A 15,582-nucleotide genomic window follows, 5' to 3' on the forward strand; every position below is an offset into this window, starting at 1 on the left:
GAATCTAATGAACTACTTTCGGATTTAATCTAAACCTTTCATATGACGAGGCCGGAAAATCTAACGACCGAATACTTTAACAATTCTATAAGGAGGTTCCCTTCTTTGCTTCTAGTTTTTGATAGATTGACCTCTTCTGATGGATCCACGCCTTATTATATATAAGTAATTGAAATCATAAATGTAATTCAAAATCATCTGCAATGTCAATGTAGACATCTAAAGCGAATGGATCAATGTAACTCATCGACAGAATAATCCTGAAAATACTAAAGAAATATCTATATGCATCCACAAGGACCTCAAGTTTCTCATATCTTTACTACTTAACAATAACATAAGGCTAGAAGATTCCTGTTCCAGTTAGCCTGACGTAACAAACACGATAATCCCTTCTTTTCTTTTTCTTTTTCTTTCTTTTCTTTTATCCTAAACTGAGTGTCCACACAAGTAGGCATCATCTACACATATAAGAGTTTCTCACCGATCTGTGCAAGTCTTGACAATCATGTGTGAAAAGCAAGAAGCCACAGCGCAGCAAAATCCTGGGTTTAAAACCTAATATACTGTGCTTGATCACCAAAGTTTGTTTTTGAGCCAGAAAAGGACGAAGACAACTCCGAAAACAATAGCAACAGGAGCCCACTTCCGAATTAGAGCCTACAATGGAGATTTGATTTCAAATTATAATTCTATCTATACTCAATGATCTAAAAAAGAGAAAAACAATGGGTTAAGATATATACCGAAACCAGCACCATGAGAAAAGTTTTACATAATCAAAGGCAATAATGCAATTGAGGAACAGTTCAAAACTAAAAGTTCCAAATTTATAACAGAACAATTTAACATCTGTATATCCCACCTAACAGTAAAGAACTATCATCCAAAGAAAAGGGTCTTAAACTCTGATCAGTATTATTATATTTCAGCAAGATAGCTCTAATGCTCTATTACAAAATCTGAGCATACTGCAAGGTTCTATAAAATTTATAAAACCACTCAGTGTAAAACCAGCAAGATAGCATCAGAAACCTAACATGCATCAAAGTCTACAGTACGAAAATCATCAAATAGCGTGCATGATTCTCAAAAACAAAATATGACCAACCTGTCGATTTAAATCCCTAGCCTTATCAGCATACATGCGGGATTCTGATGATAAACGGCTGGACATTTGGCTGACCTCTGCATGATGAAATTATCACATGGAATTAAAAACAGCATATATATCATAAAGTACAAACATACACATATGAAGAGGATATATGAGAAAATCATATATAAGGAAAGGAAGAAGAGTAGAACTATGAAATTTTAGCAGAGATTTTTGAGAAAAATCACAAGCAGTGGAAGCCAAATAAAACTAACTTAGTGTTTGTATCATTGATTATGTCATCTCTATTACTTCCCCAGTCAAGGGTCTTACAACACATTCTACTATAAATCTAAAAGACTTTTAAACCAGGCTTAACATACCAATAAGATCAACTGAGAATAGAGACAAATATCTGTGAAATGCCAATCATTTGGACATTCGTAATAAGTATCACAATTTACGGTCAGAAAAGATCATGACAGCTCCAAAGAAGTGGCTTCATTGAAATAAATATATAACTGAAAAAATTTAACCACGTAGAAAGCCTAGCTACATTTGACGAACATATAATAAAGGCCCCAACTTTCATATTCTAGTCAACAAAACAAGGCTAGTAATGTAAATTTAGTTACCCAGATGTAGCAGACCAAGCAATTCAAAGATAAAAAGCCAACATTAAAATTAAACTAAGAGAAGTATCTTACGGTCCAATTGTTCGCCAACACCAAGAACTTCCTGCACATTTCGAGTCATTATCTGGTGGACTTCATAGAGTTCATCATTCAACTTTGAAATATTGCGCTGTGTATGGGTATCCTGGTAAAGTTTCTTTGTTTTCTGTATAAATGTGTCTGTTCACATTTAAAAGGAAAGGGCAAAAAAAAAGGGGAACGTAAACACCAGAGTAGTAAGAAAGAAGTACAAATGATACATGACATGATAGAAACAGATATCTACCAAACTTAATGAAGGCATAAGGTCTGGCAGCAGTTTCAATTTGAGATCCATTAACACGCTCAAACTCGTTCCTTAGCTCTTCAAGATATTGAAAAGCTAGTTTCTTAGGGTATGCACGATCACACATTGTCAAGTAACATACACGTCCTTCTATTATATAACTAAAGATCTGTCAAGGCCAACTTTGGGTATGAAATTATTTCAAACGAAGTTCACATAAATTATAAACAAATATAACTAATACGAAAATCCTATTATAAATAAAACAGACTCCAGCTTATTCTAAAGCATCAGACCGAACAATTTGCAGCTATAAATATAGAAATAAACACGAGTAAAGGAAGTGGTACCAAGCCAAGCAAATCATGTTTGTGAATAGGAAGCCTAATATTATCTCAAAGATAAGAGCATGTTAACCAAAAGCAATATCAAACTACAGATATTTCCATGACCCTAATAAACTACACCTTGCTTGTTATTGTGTCTGATATCATCATTGATAATGATGAAAATTATCAGTGAGAAGCATATTATTACATTCGTTTACAAGATGCATAAGGTAATGTAAAAGCAGAGAGATACAGAATAACCAAAGAACTCCTTACTAATAACCACAGTACAATCATGACATTATCAAATATATAAAGAGAAGGATACTGGAAGACATAAGGGCCAGTTTCAATTGACATCCTCGACGCCTCATTGTGCCCTCTTGAGAGATTCTTAAATAAAGCCTTAACTTGCTGTTTGTAGAATTCAGCATCTTTAAGATCGCGACCATCATCCAGTCCTTCAGCTAGTGGAAGGCCGTCAGTGACACGGGCAATCATAGTCAACTTCACCATCTTTTACAGTCTATACCTTTGTAACAAATCCAAAATACACTGCACCATAAATATGAAAGATGGTCACAAACTAAAGTTGGTTCATGTTAAAGGCTAGAGAAGGGTCCAACAAGAGCGGGTGGCCCTTTTCTTAAGCAAAAACAGCTAAATGTTGGAAGAAAAAATTCATCAATTTATAAAAACACTTCTTCCTGAATTGTTTTAGGATTCTATTTTCATGACAATTCAATCAAACTTAAGTTTAAATTAAATAGATAAACAATTAAGTGAAAATAGTTAAAATGATTCTGTTTAATGTGTTAAACACTAGGCATTATAATTAATAAACACAAAATATAAATATAAAAGAATATATAAGTATGTAAGTTTTTCTTTTTCAAAAAAAAAAAAAGAAAAAAGATATGAACAATTGAAATTTTAAAAAGGATGTTGTCTTTCCTCAAACTGACAACCTGTCTGTGAAAGATAGGTCTTTTTTGGCCTAAAATTAGAAGTAACAAATATGTATTGTGTTTTGCATCCTGTTAAACACTAGACACAAATTGATAATAAAGATGGAACTCAAGCACAAATGCAATGCAATACACCAGAGAATGCAACAATCCCCACTGTGATTTGCCGCACTACAAGTTCTCACTCACTACCTCAATTCAAACCAAAAGAGACATGAATTAAACAAATGATACCACTTATTAGTTATTACCACTAGTGATCTAAGAGATATCATGCTAAAAAAATGTGCTACTTCATGAGCTTCACCTAATGGGCTCCATAGAATTTCTGAAAGAGATAGCCCTATAGCGACCTAAGGTCCATTAGATTTTTGTTCAGTTGTTACCTTGTTGGCTTAATAACTTACATTTTTGTTACCCAAATAAAGTAATACCCTACTAGATGCTCATTGCAGACTATACACACAAATTCGAAATGATGGAAATATTAATGAATCAGCAACTACATTTGTAATTTTGGCCCCAAAATTGACATCAGATCCTGGATCTGTCCCTGTTCATAAAGTTAATCCTAAATAAGATACCGCTTATATGATCAAAGCAAGCAGAATCGTTGCAAAAGCTGAATATTCATATTGGATTTAAAAAAAAAAAAAAGGAAAAGAAATCACGAAACCAATCAAATTACACAACAATGGTGTAATTGGAGAGAAAGCACGATTGGTTTTTTGTTTCCTTTTGCATACCAGAAAACGTGGTGGAACTGGCTCGAGAGGGAGAGAGACGGAGAGGAAGAGATCGCCGCCGCAAAATGCTAATTCCGACTGGGAATGCGCCGGTGCCACCGCTGCGAGTGTCTTTCTCTTCTCTGTTTGTGGAATTAGGGTCCTCTTTCTTTCTTTCTTTCTTTCTTTCTACACTCTCTCTCCGTGACTACGTGTCTCAGGGGACCCGATTAAATGCTCCTTACAACTTTTGGAGTATTGAAACTCCCCAAACAAAATAAGTAATAAAGTTGTATTTTATTTGTTTTTATCATTATTATTTGCATTTATTTTTGTATTGGGCTACTGGGCTAGTATACTAAAAACAAATCAATTTGGGCTAAGGGTTTTCAATGTTTTTGTGCGATAAAAAAAATCTAGACCATTACTAAATCAGATTACATTACTTTATTTTGATTTGATATTAGATTATCATAAAATTATAAAAAAAAGATTACGATATACTTTTAGATATTTTAAAATGACAAAAATACTAGTTATACAATTAAGGTTGTTTTATTAATTTAAAAGAAGAAATTTGTATTTGGTTATAATAGATCTAAATACATTATTTAGTATTCATTTAAGGTTAAATTACCTTGTCAGCTTTTATAATTTCACTAAAGAGTAAAGTATTGTTTTTGTCCCCAACATTTGGGATAAGTCCTATTTGTGTCCCTAACGTTTAAATCGTCCTATTTGTATCCTTAACATTTATAAAAGTGATTCAATGTTATCCTACTATCGATTATACTAACAAATTAGATTATATTTTTCAATTATTCTCACTTGGATGTATTCATTCTCAATTTGATCTCACTTGGATATGTTCGATTTTAATATTATACCCATTATTTGTATTTAGATTCAATTATGTCCGTAGAAAAGTGAATTATGTAAATGTTGTAGGAATTAGTTTCAACATTTGATGAGCTATTTTTCGGAGTAGATCATCGATTCTATCCCAGGCATTTGTATTCTAACTTCAAAAAGAGATTTTTAAAACTTAAACTAAAGCGTTCATGATGTGTAATTGACGGCAGGATAATATTGAATCACTTTTACAAATGTTAGGAATACAAATAGGACGATTTAAACGTTAGGAATACAAATATGATTTACCCAGAACGTTGGGGACAAAAACGATACTTTACTCTTTCACTAAATTTGTAGTTAAGTATTTATAGTTTAAAAGTTTTTAATTGATTTCTTACACTATTTTAAATCTATCTTGTAATTAGGTCTTTTCTGTACCAAATTCAATAAAGTTAAAATCCAATCGATCTGACCTAATTATATTAAATTTTGTACCCGACGAGCATATCAAATGAAATTTTACTGATTATATCCCACCTTAATTGGTTTGGATATCAAATTTAAGATTCTGCAAACCCAAACTGACTTAATTACCTTACATATTAAAAATAGAAATTTAATTCTAATTCACTAATTAAGGGTGTTCACAGGTATAGGTAATCGATTACCCGTCCAAAACCAATCTAATATGATTATATGGGTTTTGGACCTAAAAGATAATTAGATCAGATCACCTAAACTTTTGACAAATTTTTTGTCAATCCAATTATATTCGTATCAAATATTTAAATACTTTTGTAATTGTTTTTAAATATTAAAATACCTTTTGTCAAAGTTAGTGACTAATTTATATAAATGAACAACTAGTCAAATAACAAATGATATTATAATTAGTAATAAAATTGAATGTTTAGAGTAATTTTACTGGATTGAACTCTAAACTTAATAGCTCTTTAGATTAATATCAAACTAACAAACTTAATCTCAAATTATTTGTTAATTGAAAAAAAAAATCAAAATTATTAACTTCTTCTAACTATTTGATATCTCAAAATATATTAAATTAATAAAGAGCACCTCAGATTAAAATTAATATGATGAATAAACAAAATAAAAAAAGTTAGCAATAATATATTGACAAAAAATATAATTATTTATGCGACCAAATTTATTTATTATAATTTATCAAATTAATCAAAATATAATTTTAGTTATTATCGCTAACGTTATTATAGGCATACTGTTGGATAACTTTCTATTTTACATTTTAGATATTCATATATTAAAATTAAATTATAAAGTAAAGTTAGAAAAATCAAAATAAAGCGTGATGCATAAATTATGTGTACAATTATACAAATATAAATTTTAAGTTGATGCATAAATTATTGAAAGTAAATGCACCATATATAGAGAACTTAATTTGTGTTACACAAAAGATAAAATACGGAAATAAATTAATTTTCTTAGTATGTATTAATTGTTTAATTTATATAATAATAGAATGAGATATTCTTATAATGTTAAATTTTTAATAGTAATCATAATTGTCATTTATTGGAAATATAAATTGAAGGTTATAATTAATGTGTTTATAGTTTCACGAAAAAGTTAATTTTTTTAGTAAATATTAATTGTTTAATGATCCTACCAATACATATATGTTTAATTTAATTAATATCAGATTAAAATGAATTTTTAATGGGGTTTTAAAACTCTAAACAATAAGAGAGCCACTCGGGGGACTTTTCTTCAATTTTGTGTTCGTTTTTTTGTTTTTTGAGCTTTTTTTTCTTCTTTTGTTTTCTCGTTTTATAAATTGGGTTTTGGATTTGGCTGTATTTTTTCTATGATTGAGGATGTCAAAAAAAAGTTTAGATTTATAGTTGTGTATGTTGAGTTAAAAAAATAAATAACATATTGATGATGATAAATATATTAATTGGGTTAATAACTAAGTGAATTTTTAATAATGTGATTCAAGTGTATAAGCCCAAATTACTTTTGTTGCAGCCCAAATTTTGAAAATCCAATGAACTGAAGCTGTTGAATGGATAATGATCCACTAACCGAGTCCATTAGCTTTCAAGTAAAAGAGAAGCTACCCTAAGCTAAGTCTCAGACAAATTCTCTTCGGATAAACACAAGAAGAAAAAGAGAGTGTTTCACTTTTGTGTTCAAACACCAAAGAGAAAGAAAGAGAAAGCTAATCAAGCTAGCTAATATCAAATCAAACAAATCAAAAGAATGCTAAACAAATTCAGAGGTTAAAGGTAATTTGTTTCCAATTGCATGCAAGTTAATTACTTCACATTGTCTCCTTCTTCCTGCACCACCATTTCGGATAACAAGAAGAAAGTGGTGGCTGAATTTTCTCTACTGTAAATCAATGGCTTACATTATTTCTTAGAGCCAAAAAATAATTTCAAGGGTGTAAATTTGGAATTATCATTGAACAAGCATGACTCTACTTCTCTTCCCTCCTCGGTAAAGCTAATATCCAGATTTCAAATTTCAAATTTTTGGAGTTGATTGAAGAAAAGGAAGAAAAGAGTTCAGCAAGTCCAAGAAGCAAGAAGTTAACTTGGTGAAAGAAACCCTAGCCGTGACTCAGAACAAGGTAAAAAAAATTTGATTCTCATCTGAAGACGAGAGAGAGAGAGAGAGACCTCACAAACTGAGTTTGAAGTCTTGGAAGAATTGCACCTACAATAAAGGGAGTACTCCGCCAAGATGAAGAACAACATTTCGAGTTCAGAAGTTGGGTTCAGTGCATAGAGTCAAGGCTGTGAATCATCATTTCCTTCATGGTTTACTGTTTGTATCTCTGTTTCAATATATATCTTTCTTTGTATTCATTTTGAGGTAAAAGGCAAGAAAGAGACATGACGGAGGAAAAATGTCGGTAAAGATTTTTACAAAAATATCGCGTTGCAAGTATAGTTCTAAACCGACAATTAAACCTCAATCAATGTTTAAATTGTTTGTCACTTAAGCAAACCCAATAAAATTAACCGAAGTATTTAAACCTCAGATCATCTCTCAAGGAATTGCAGGGAAGTGTATTTATTATTGGTTATGAAAAACATATTTTTGGGTTTTGTAATAAGAAACAAGAAAGTAAAATGGCGAGAAAATAAACTAATAACTAAGAAGGCTCTTAGCAAGGATTGAGAATTAGAAGTCCTATCCTTATTATCATCATCAATTGTGATGGTAAATGTGAATTGCATTCACTTAGTTAACCCCTAACCAATGAAGGAAGGTCAAGTGCATACAATTAACTTGAGTTCACAAGTCCTAGTCAACTCACAGTGAGAGACTAGCTTTGGTGAAGTTCAAGCTAACCGGCAATCTCCAATTAACATATAACAAAAGACTTTTGATAACTCAAGAGTCTCTAAATAACCAATCCAAGTCAGGAACATAAAAATCTAAATTAAAATCCACCCAAGCATTTGATCAAACACTTGGAATGCGCAAAATAAAAGCATAGAAAAGTAATAAGAGAATGTAAAATCTAAGACCAACAATTGCAAGGAATCAATAATAACAAATGAAGAAAGAAGCAATAAACATGAAATACCTCAAATTGCTTAAAAAGGAAATTGAATCTAACATGAAGAGTTCATAAACTAAATTGGAAAAATAAAGAAATCAACAAAAGAAGATAAACTAAGATGCTAGAAGAATAGAATGTAGAATAGAAACTAAATTAAAGAAAGATGGGAATCTGAATTGGAGAAGAAATAAACCTAAAAACCCTAAAACCTAAAATTGTGAATGAATGAGAAGTGAATCATTTCCCCTTCCAGCTTCACTCTGCAGCCTCTAATCAATATTTTCGGGCCTGAAACTGGGTCCAAAGCAGCCCAGAAATCGCCTCCAGCGTTTTCTGTTAATTGCAGCATGTGACGCTCTGTCATGCATACGCGTCAGTCACGCGTATGGGTTGCTGGACTTTTCACTGGCCATGCTAGGCGTCAGCCACGGGTGCGCGTCATCTGTCGAATGCACCAGTCACGCGTACGCGTCGCCCATGCGTGTGCGTCGCTACTAGATTCTCAAAACTTCAATTTCTTGTGTTCCTTCCACTTTTGCATGCTTCTTTTCCATTCTCTAAGCCATTCCTGCCCTATAAACCCTGAAAACACTTAACAAACATATCACGGCATCGAATGGTAATAAGAGAAGATTAAAATTAGCGAATTTAAGGCCAAAGAAGCATATTTTCAATTATAGCACAAAATTAGGAAGGAAAATGTAAAACATGCGAATTATATGAATAAGTGTGAGAATAATGGATAAAATCCACTAAATTCAATATAAAATAAACCATAAAATAGTGGTTTATCAATCTCTCCACACTTAAACATTAGCATGTCCTCATGCTAAGCTCAAGGGAACCAAAAGAGTGAAGAGGGATGGTAGGACTTATTAAATACAACCTATGTATATGAATGCAACTACATGCAAGATGCTGTTACCTACTTGGTTAAAAGTAAATCAAATTCTCCAAAAACAAATATGAACTGGATCTCACTAATTCAAATATCAGAATGAAGTACAAATAGACTTGCAAGAAGAAAGCTCGTGAAAGCCGGGAATAAAGAATCGAGCATCGAACCCTCACCGAAAGTGTATACACTCTAATCACTCAAGTGTTTAAGGTTCAATTCTCTCAATTCTCTACTAACCTTGCTTTCTAAGGCTTGCTCTTCTTCTACCAATCAACAAAAATTTAATGCACAAATACACATATCAAGAGGTCTTTTCAAGGGTTGTAATGGGGTTAGGGTCAAGGTAGGATTGTATTTGGTCAAGTGGACTAAAATCTGAATCCTTAATTAACCTAAACTTCCCACCTAACTTAAGACAATCCATGTAATCAAAACATAAAATCTAACTACCCGTTAATTATGTTTTCCACATATTCATGCATCCGAATTTTGAGTATAGTACATATGCATTGCTATCACCATTTACTTTAGGGCATTTTGTCCCCTTTTATCATTTGCTCTTGTTCTTTTCTTTTTCTCTTTTTTTTATTTTTATTTTCTTTTATTTTTCTCAATGCATATGATTAAGGTATTGAATGCAGGAATATGTGCTCAACTAATTTTTTTCACATTTTCACCAAAAATATACAATACCCAATTCCCAAACCAAATGTTTCCAAACCCAACTTTCCCACACTTAAATCATGAACACTCTCACTAGTCTAAGCTAACCAAGGATTCAAATTAAGGACATTATTATTTTTCGCTTAGAGTTTGTGAGGAGCTAGAGTAAAGAATAAATAGGGTAAAATAGGCTCAACATTGGTTTGCAAAGGATAATGGAAGGGTAAGGCCATATGGGTATGTGAGCTATAGTGAAACAAAGGCCTCAATCATATAAGTTCATGCATACATCAAACAATAGAAATATAGAATCAAGCAAGACAAAGATCACAATTTTAGAGAGAACAACACACACCAAAATAAAACATTAGTTGATAAGATGCAACCAATCAAATAGGTTCAAAATCTCACGATTTTTGTGTCTTTGAACTCTAAAACCATGTTCCAAATACAAATTTTTTCAAGCAAGTTCAACAAAAATTTTAATTCAAATTAGTAAAATGCTATAAAATAGTTTCTTGGAAAATAATTCATTACTTCAACCAAGTAGTACTATTATGCAAGCAACTAACTACACATGCAATCTATTATGCAATGCAACAACTAACTAACAAAGAAGAGCAAGAATTGGTGTTGGGAAAAGGAATTGTTACCCGTGAAAGTCGGTATCGACCTCCCCACACTTAAAGATTGCACCGTCCTCGGTGCATGCAAAGATGTGCAAGTGGATGGGTGGCTACAACTAATACTTTTCCTCAAAAGATGGTGCATAGAAACTTGTTTGTCTGCCCCATTTAGAAGTTTTCCATTGTCCTTCTTGGTGGCCATCCTGAAAGAAGAGAAAAAAGAAGAAGAATAACCCACAACAAAGATATGCAAACAAATAAAAGATGGGTGGGCTAATGCCAAATAATAATGAGGTTCTCAACTACATGGTAGCTACAACATGCAAGTGAGAGAGCAATATAGGCAAATAGCATATCAATAGTGAAAGTATTGCAATAATGGGGAGAGAGAGTGGGTCATGAAAGGCAATATAAAGTCATATCAATGAACAAGGAATAAAAGTGTCATGAAAGAGTAACATTAACCTATAAACAATAGCACCCAACAATATAAAACAAGTCACGAAGCACCAAAACAATGCAAGAAATATTCAATAGTTGAGTAAGAAAATTCAACACCAATGAAAAAATTGCAAACTCAAAAAAGAAAATAAAAACCACAAAGTTAAAATGCAACGAATAAAAGTATGCAAATACAATAAGTGAAAGGGAATGAAAGAGAATAAGGATGAGAAGGGAGGAGAAGAAAAAGAAGTTGCGCGGGTGACGCGCGTGCATGAGTCACGCGTGGGCGTGAAAACAGAAAAAGTCAGCTGATGCGTATGCGTCGTCCATGCGTACGCGTGGGTAGCCCAAAATAAAAAGTGACGTGTGAGCGTCGGTCACGCATACATGTAACTACTCGTCGTACCAGACGCATGATTCCAGCACAGTTCCAGCTCAACTCTTGGGTTGAAGTACTGGACCATCAAAATTTTGGCGTCGACGCATACGCGTAGATGGTAAAAAACGCAAATGACGCGTATGCGTCAGTGACGCGCACGCGTAGGTTGGGCTGTGCCTCTAGCACCCCACCAGCGCGGTCCTGGCACAACTCTCTGTCCAGGCCATGCTGTCGTGCCATTTCAGCACGGTTTGGGCACGAACCAAATTTGGGCATTGACGCGTACGCGTCCGTCACGCGCACGTGTGACAGCCCTTTTTTTTAAATATAAGAAACTAACAAGCTATAAAGGTAATGCCAACCCTTATTAAACAAGTAAAACCATAACTTCAACTAAATAAACTTAACTAAAAATAAAAATGCAACTTATTACCAATATAAACAAAAAGGGAAAATAGGAAGAATTTACCATGGTGGGGTGTCTCCCACCTAGCACTTTTAGTTAAAGTCTTTAAGTTGGACATTTGGTGAGCTCCTTGTCATGGTGGCTTGTGCTTGAACTCATCTTGAAACTTCCACCAACGCTTGGACTTCCAGTAAGCTCCAACATTTCCAAGTGAATTCACCAAACCTTGATGAAGTTCTTCACAAGCTTTGAGTTCCCTAAGTTGATCCTCTTGTATGCCGGGATCCCAAATCTTATTTCTACACCCGTCTTTAAGTGGATCATCAATGTTCCAACCGGATGGCAAGCAATTCAAATTCTCTATGAAGTACCAAACTCTTCTCTTAGATCCCACCAATTGATCACTAGTCCAACCTTTGCATCTAGCTCTTGAAATCTCGACCTTGATGAGTCTTGATTTGCAACTCCAACCACTAAACATCCTTCTCTTACGCTTCATTCCACAAAGCCTCCTAAGTTGGCCATCTGTTTCAAGAATACCATACTCAACTGGGATAGTAAAGCTAATAGAGATAAGTTTTACCCGCTCAAATGAAACAGTAGACGGCAACCTAGGTATAGAAGTCTCCAACGATCTTGACAAAGCATATTCAACTCCCGTCCACCCTTGCCGAAGGACTTCCACCTTTTGAAAATATTCTTCACTTTCAAGCTCTTCCTCACCGAGTTCATCCAACTCTTCTCCATCACTCAAATCATAAATATGAGATTGAGAGAAATCTACCTCAATGTTGCTTTCAATTTCATTGGGAGAAGGTTCTTCAAACTCAAGGGATTCACTTATGGATGCAAATTCATTACTAGGATGGCCTGATTCAACATCATCATCAGCAATGGAACTTGCCTCTTGATCTATTCCGTCCAATTCTTCATAGGAAATATGCCTTGGAGGTTGTGCACCTTCTTCCTTAACCTCTTTTTCCAGTCCAATGGAGGGGGATTCAATTGTAGATAGAAATTCATCAATTATTGAATCCATCTCTTGATCAACCTCCTCAAAGTCTTCAACCATGATATGCGTTGGAGGTTGTACACCCTCCTCATCATCAAATTCAAACATCTTAGAAGGAGACTTTATCACTTGAGATTCTCATGGAGGTTCCGCATCTCTTAAATCTTCAACCACTTTTTCAATAATTTTGGCATTCTCCACTTGCTCTATTACAAAATCTAGCTCCTCCTTGATGACTTCCACCTCTTGACAACTTTCTTTAATTCCCACTTTCTTGTTAACTTCTTCCAACTCTTCCCCATTGATCGAGTCATGTGTTGGAGGCTGTATACATTCCTTCTCAACATTGGTTTCACATCCGATGGAAGAAGCTTCAACAAGATTTCTATTGTCACTTAGTGTAGAGTTGTCTTTAATGATGGAACTTTTCTCTTGTTCAACCTCCCCTAATTCTTCAACTATTCCCTCATCTTCAAAGGTCTCTCTTACCTCTACTTTTTGGGCCTCCTCTTGCTTCTCTTGAAGTATGGATGCGTGAATCCGATTCATTAAGTCCCCAAGACGATCCATTCTCTCTTGTTCCATGTTACCAGCATAATTGGGACCGTATTGCTCTTGGATTGATGGATATGGGTGAAAAGGAAGTGCACTAGAGCTCGAGGGTTGAGTATTGGGAAGGGTGGATCCACATGGGATATAAGAGCTTGGAAAGTAGAGGTGAGACCAGTGAGAGTAGAGGTAAGTGTGGTTTGAAGCTCTCGTTGCCCTTGGCGAATAACACTAAAGGTATCATCTATGAGAGCTTGGGGTGGACAGGAGGGTTCATTTGTTGGGAGAAAGGGCTCATAATACGAAGGTGGTTCTTCTTGATAAGGATATGGAGATGGTGTATATTGAGGTGGTGGTTCTTGGGAGTAATTGTGTTGGAATGTGGGTGGTTCTATGTATGGTTCATATGGTGGTTAGTATGGTGGATAAGGGTTAGGGTCATATGGAAGAGTTTGATTGTAGGCTTGTGAGTATGGTGGTTCAAAGCTATATTGAAGAGGGGGTTCATAGGTATATGGTGGTGGTTGTTGATTGTCACGAAGAGGTCTACCATAACCATTGTCTTGGTATGCATCATAGAATGGTTGTTCCTCATAGTATGTTGGTGGAGGTTGTTGCCAAGAGGGTTGTCCATAAGCTTGAGGCTCCTCCCACCTTTGATTGTCCCATCCTTGATGCATGTTCTCATTGTAGCTTCTATTTTCTATAACATAATTTGAACCAAACTCATAGCCAAAGGGGTAAGAATTCATAGTAACAAGAGAAACTAAAAACAAAAACTAATAAGAAATAATAAAAATAAACTCCTAAAACTAGAAACAACTAACAAAGAAACAAAAAGGCAAATGTAAGGTCCCACATCGGTTGGAGAGGGGAATGAAGCATACCTTATAAGGGTGTGGATACCTCTCCCTAGCATGATGCATTTTGACGAGTGAGTGTGGGGGCTTCGGCTATCATCCCTATCGTCAAAGGCAAAATCGTGAGGCATTGTGTGCCAAAGTGGACAATATCGTGCTAGCGGGTGGTTTGGGCTGTTACAGATGGTATCAGAGCTGGAGCCCGGATCGATGTGCCAGCGAGGGCGCTGTGCTCCTTTAGGGGGTGGATTGTAAGGTCCAACATCGGTTGAGGAGGGGAACGAAGCATGCCTTATAAGGGTGTGGATACCTCTCCCTAGCATGACGTATTTTGATGAGTGAGTGTGGGGGCTTCGGCTATCATCCCTATGTCAAAGGCAAAACCTTGAGGCCTTGTGTGCCAAAGCGGACAATATTGTGCTAGCGGGTGGTCTGGACTGTTATAGCAAACATATTCACAATAACCAATAATAAGGCACACATTTGCAATTCTCCGGCAACGGTGCCAAAAATATGACGGAGGAAAAATGTCGGTAAAGATTTTTACAAAAATATCGCGTTGCAAGTATAGTTCTAAACCGACAATTAAACCTCAATCAATGTTTAAACTGTTTGTCACTTAAGCAAATCCAATAAAATTAACCGAAGTATTTAAACCTCGGGTTGTCTCTCAAGGAATTGCAGGGAAGTATATTTATTATTGGTTATGAAAAAACATATTTTTGGGTTTTGTAATAAGAAACAAGAAAGTAAAATGGCGAGAAAATAAACTAATAACTAAGAAGGCTCTTAGCAAGGATTGAGAATTAGAAGTCCTATCCTTATTATCATCATCAATTTTGATGGTAAATGTAAATTGCCTTCACTTAGTTAACCTCTAACCAATGGAGGAAGGTCAAGTGCATACAATTAACGTGATTTCACAAGTCCTAGTCAACTCACAGTGAGAGACTAGCTTTGGTGAAGTTCAAGCTAACCGGCAATCTCCAATTACCATTTAACAAAATATTTTTGATAACTCAAGAGTCTCTAAATAACCAATCCAAGTTAAGAACATAAAAATTTAAATTAAAATCTACTCAACCATTTTATCAAACACTTAGAAGGCACAAAATAAAAGCATAGAAAAGTAATAAGAGAATGTAAAATCTAAGACCAACAATTACAAGGAATCAATAATAACAAATGAAGAAAGAAGCAATAAACATGAAATACCTCAAATTGCATTAAAAAGGAAACTGAATCTAACA

At 34.4% G+C, this 15,582-nt stretch overlaps 1 protein-coding gene across 2 annotated transcripts; it reads right to left on the bottom strand.

Annotated features, from left to right (window-relative positions):
- LOC107623453 (25.3 kDa vesicle transport protein) lies at nt 165-4,363 on the bottom strand. 2 transcript variants are annotated; one of them, XM_016325717.2, is made up of 7 exons: nt 4,100-4,322; nt 3,860-3,906; nt 2,714-2,940; nt 2,057-2,217; nt 1,804-1,950; nt 1,112-1,188; nt 165-660 (listed from the first exon to the last, which is right to left on the bottom strand). In XM_016325717.2, exons 3-7 carry the CDS (start codon nt 2,899-2,901, stop codon nt 577-579), a joined length of 657 nt encoding a protein of 218 aa, XP_016181203.1. In that variant the 5' UTR covers nt 2,902-2,940; nt 3,860-3,906; nt 4,100-4,322; the 3' UTR covers nt 165-576. The 2 variants fall into 2 exon arrangements, with proteins under 2 accessions (XP_016181203.1, XP_016181202.1); XM_016325716.2 differs by lacking the exon at nt 3,860-3,906 and having other exon boundaries at nt 4,100-4,363.

The sequence above is a fragment of the Arachis ipaensis genome, chromosome B10 (assembly GCF_000816755.2).
Source record: "Arachis ipaensis cultivar K30076 chromosome B10, Araip1.1, whole genome shotgun sequence".
NCBI classification, from domain to species: Eukaryota; Viridiplantae; Streptophyta; class Magnoliopsida; order Fabales; family Fabaceae; genus Arachis; species Arachis ipaensis.

What these genes read in the sequence shown, in the direction of transcription:
- LOC107623453 (XM_016325716.2), bottom strand. Translation starts at nt 2,901, where the DNA reads ATGGTGAAGTTGACTATGATTGCCCGTGTCACTGACGGCCTTCCACTA. An exon ending in ACTGGCCCTTATGTCTTCCA is followed by an intron (nt 2,218 to 2,713) that starts GTATCCTTCTCT and finishes ACAGATCTTTAG; the next exon opens with TTATATAATAGAAGGACGTG. An exon ending in CTAGGGATTTAAATCGACAG is followed by an intron (nt 661 to 1,111) that starts GTTGGTCATATT and finishes TCTCCATTGTAG; the next exon opens with GCTCTAATTCGGAAGTGGGC.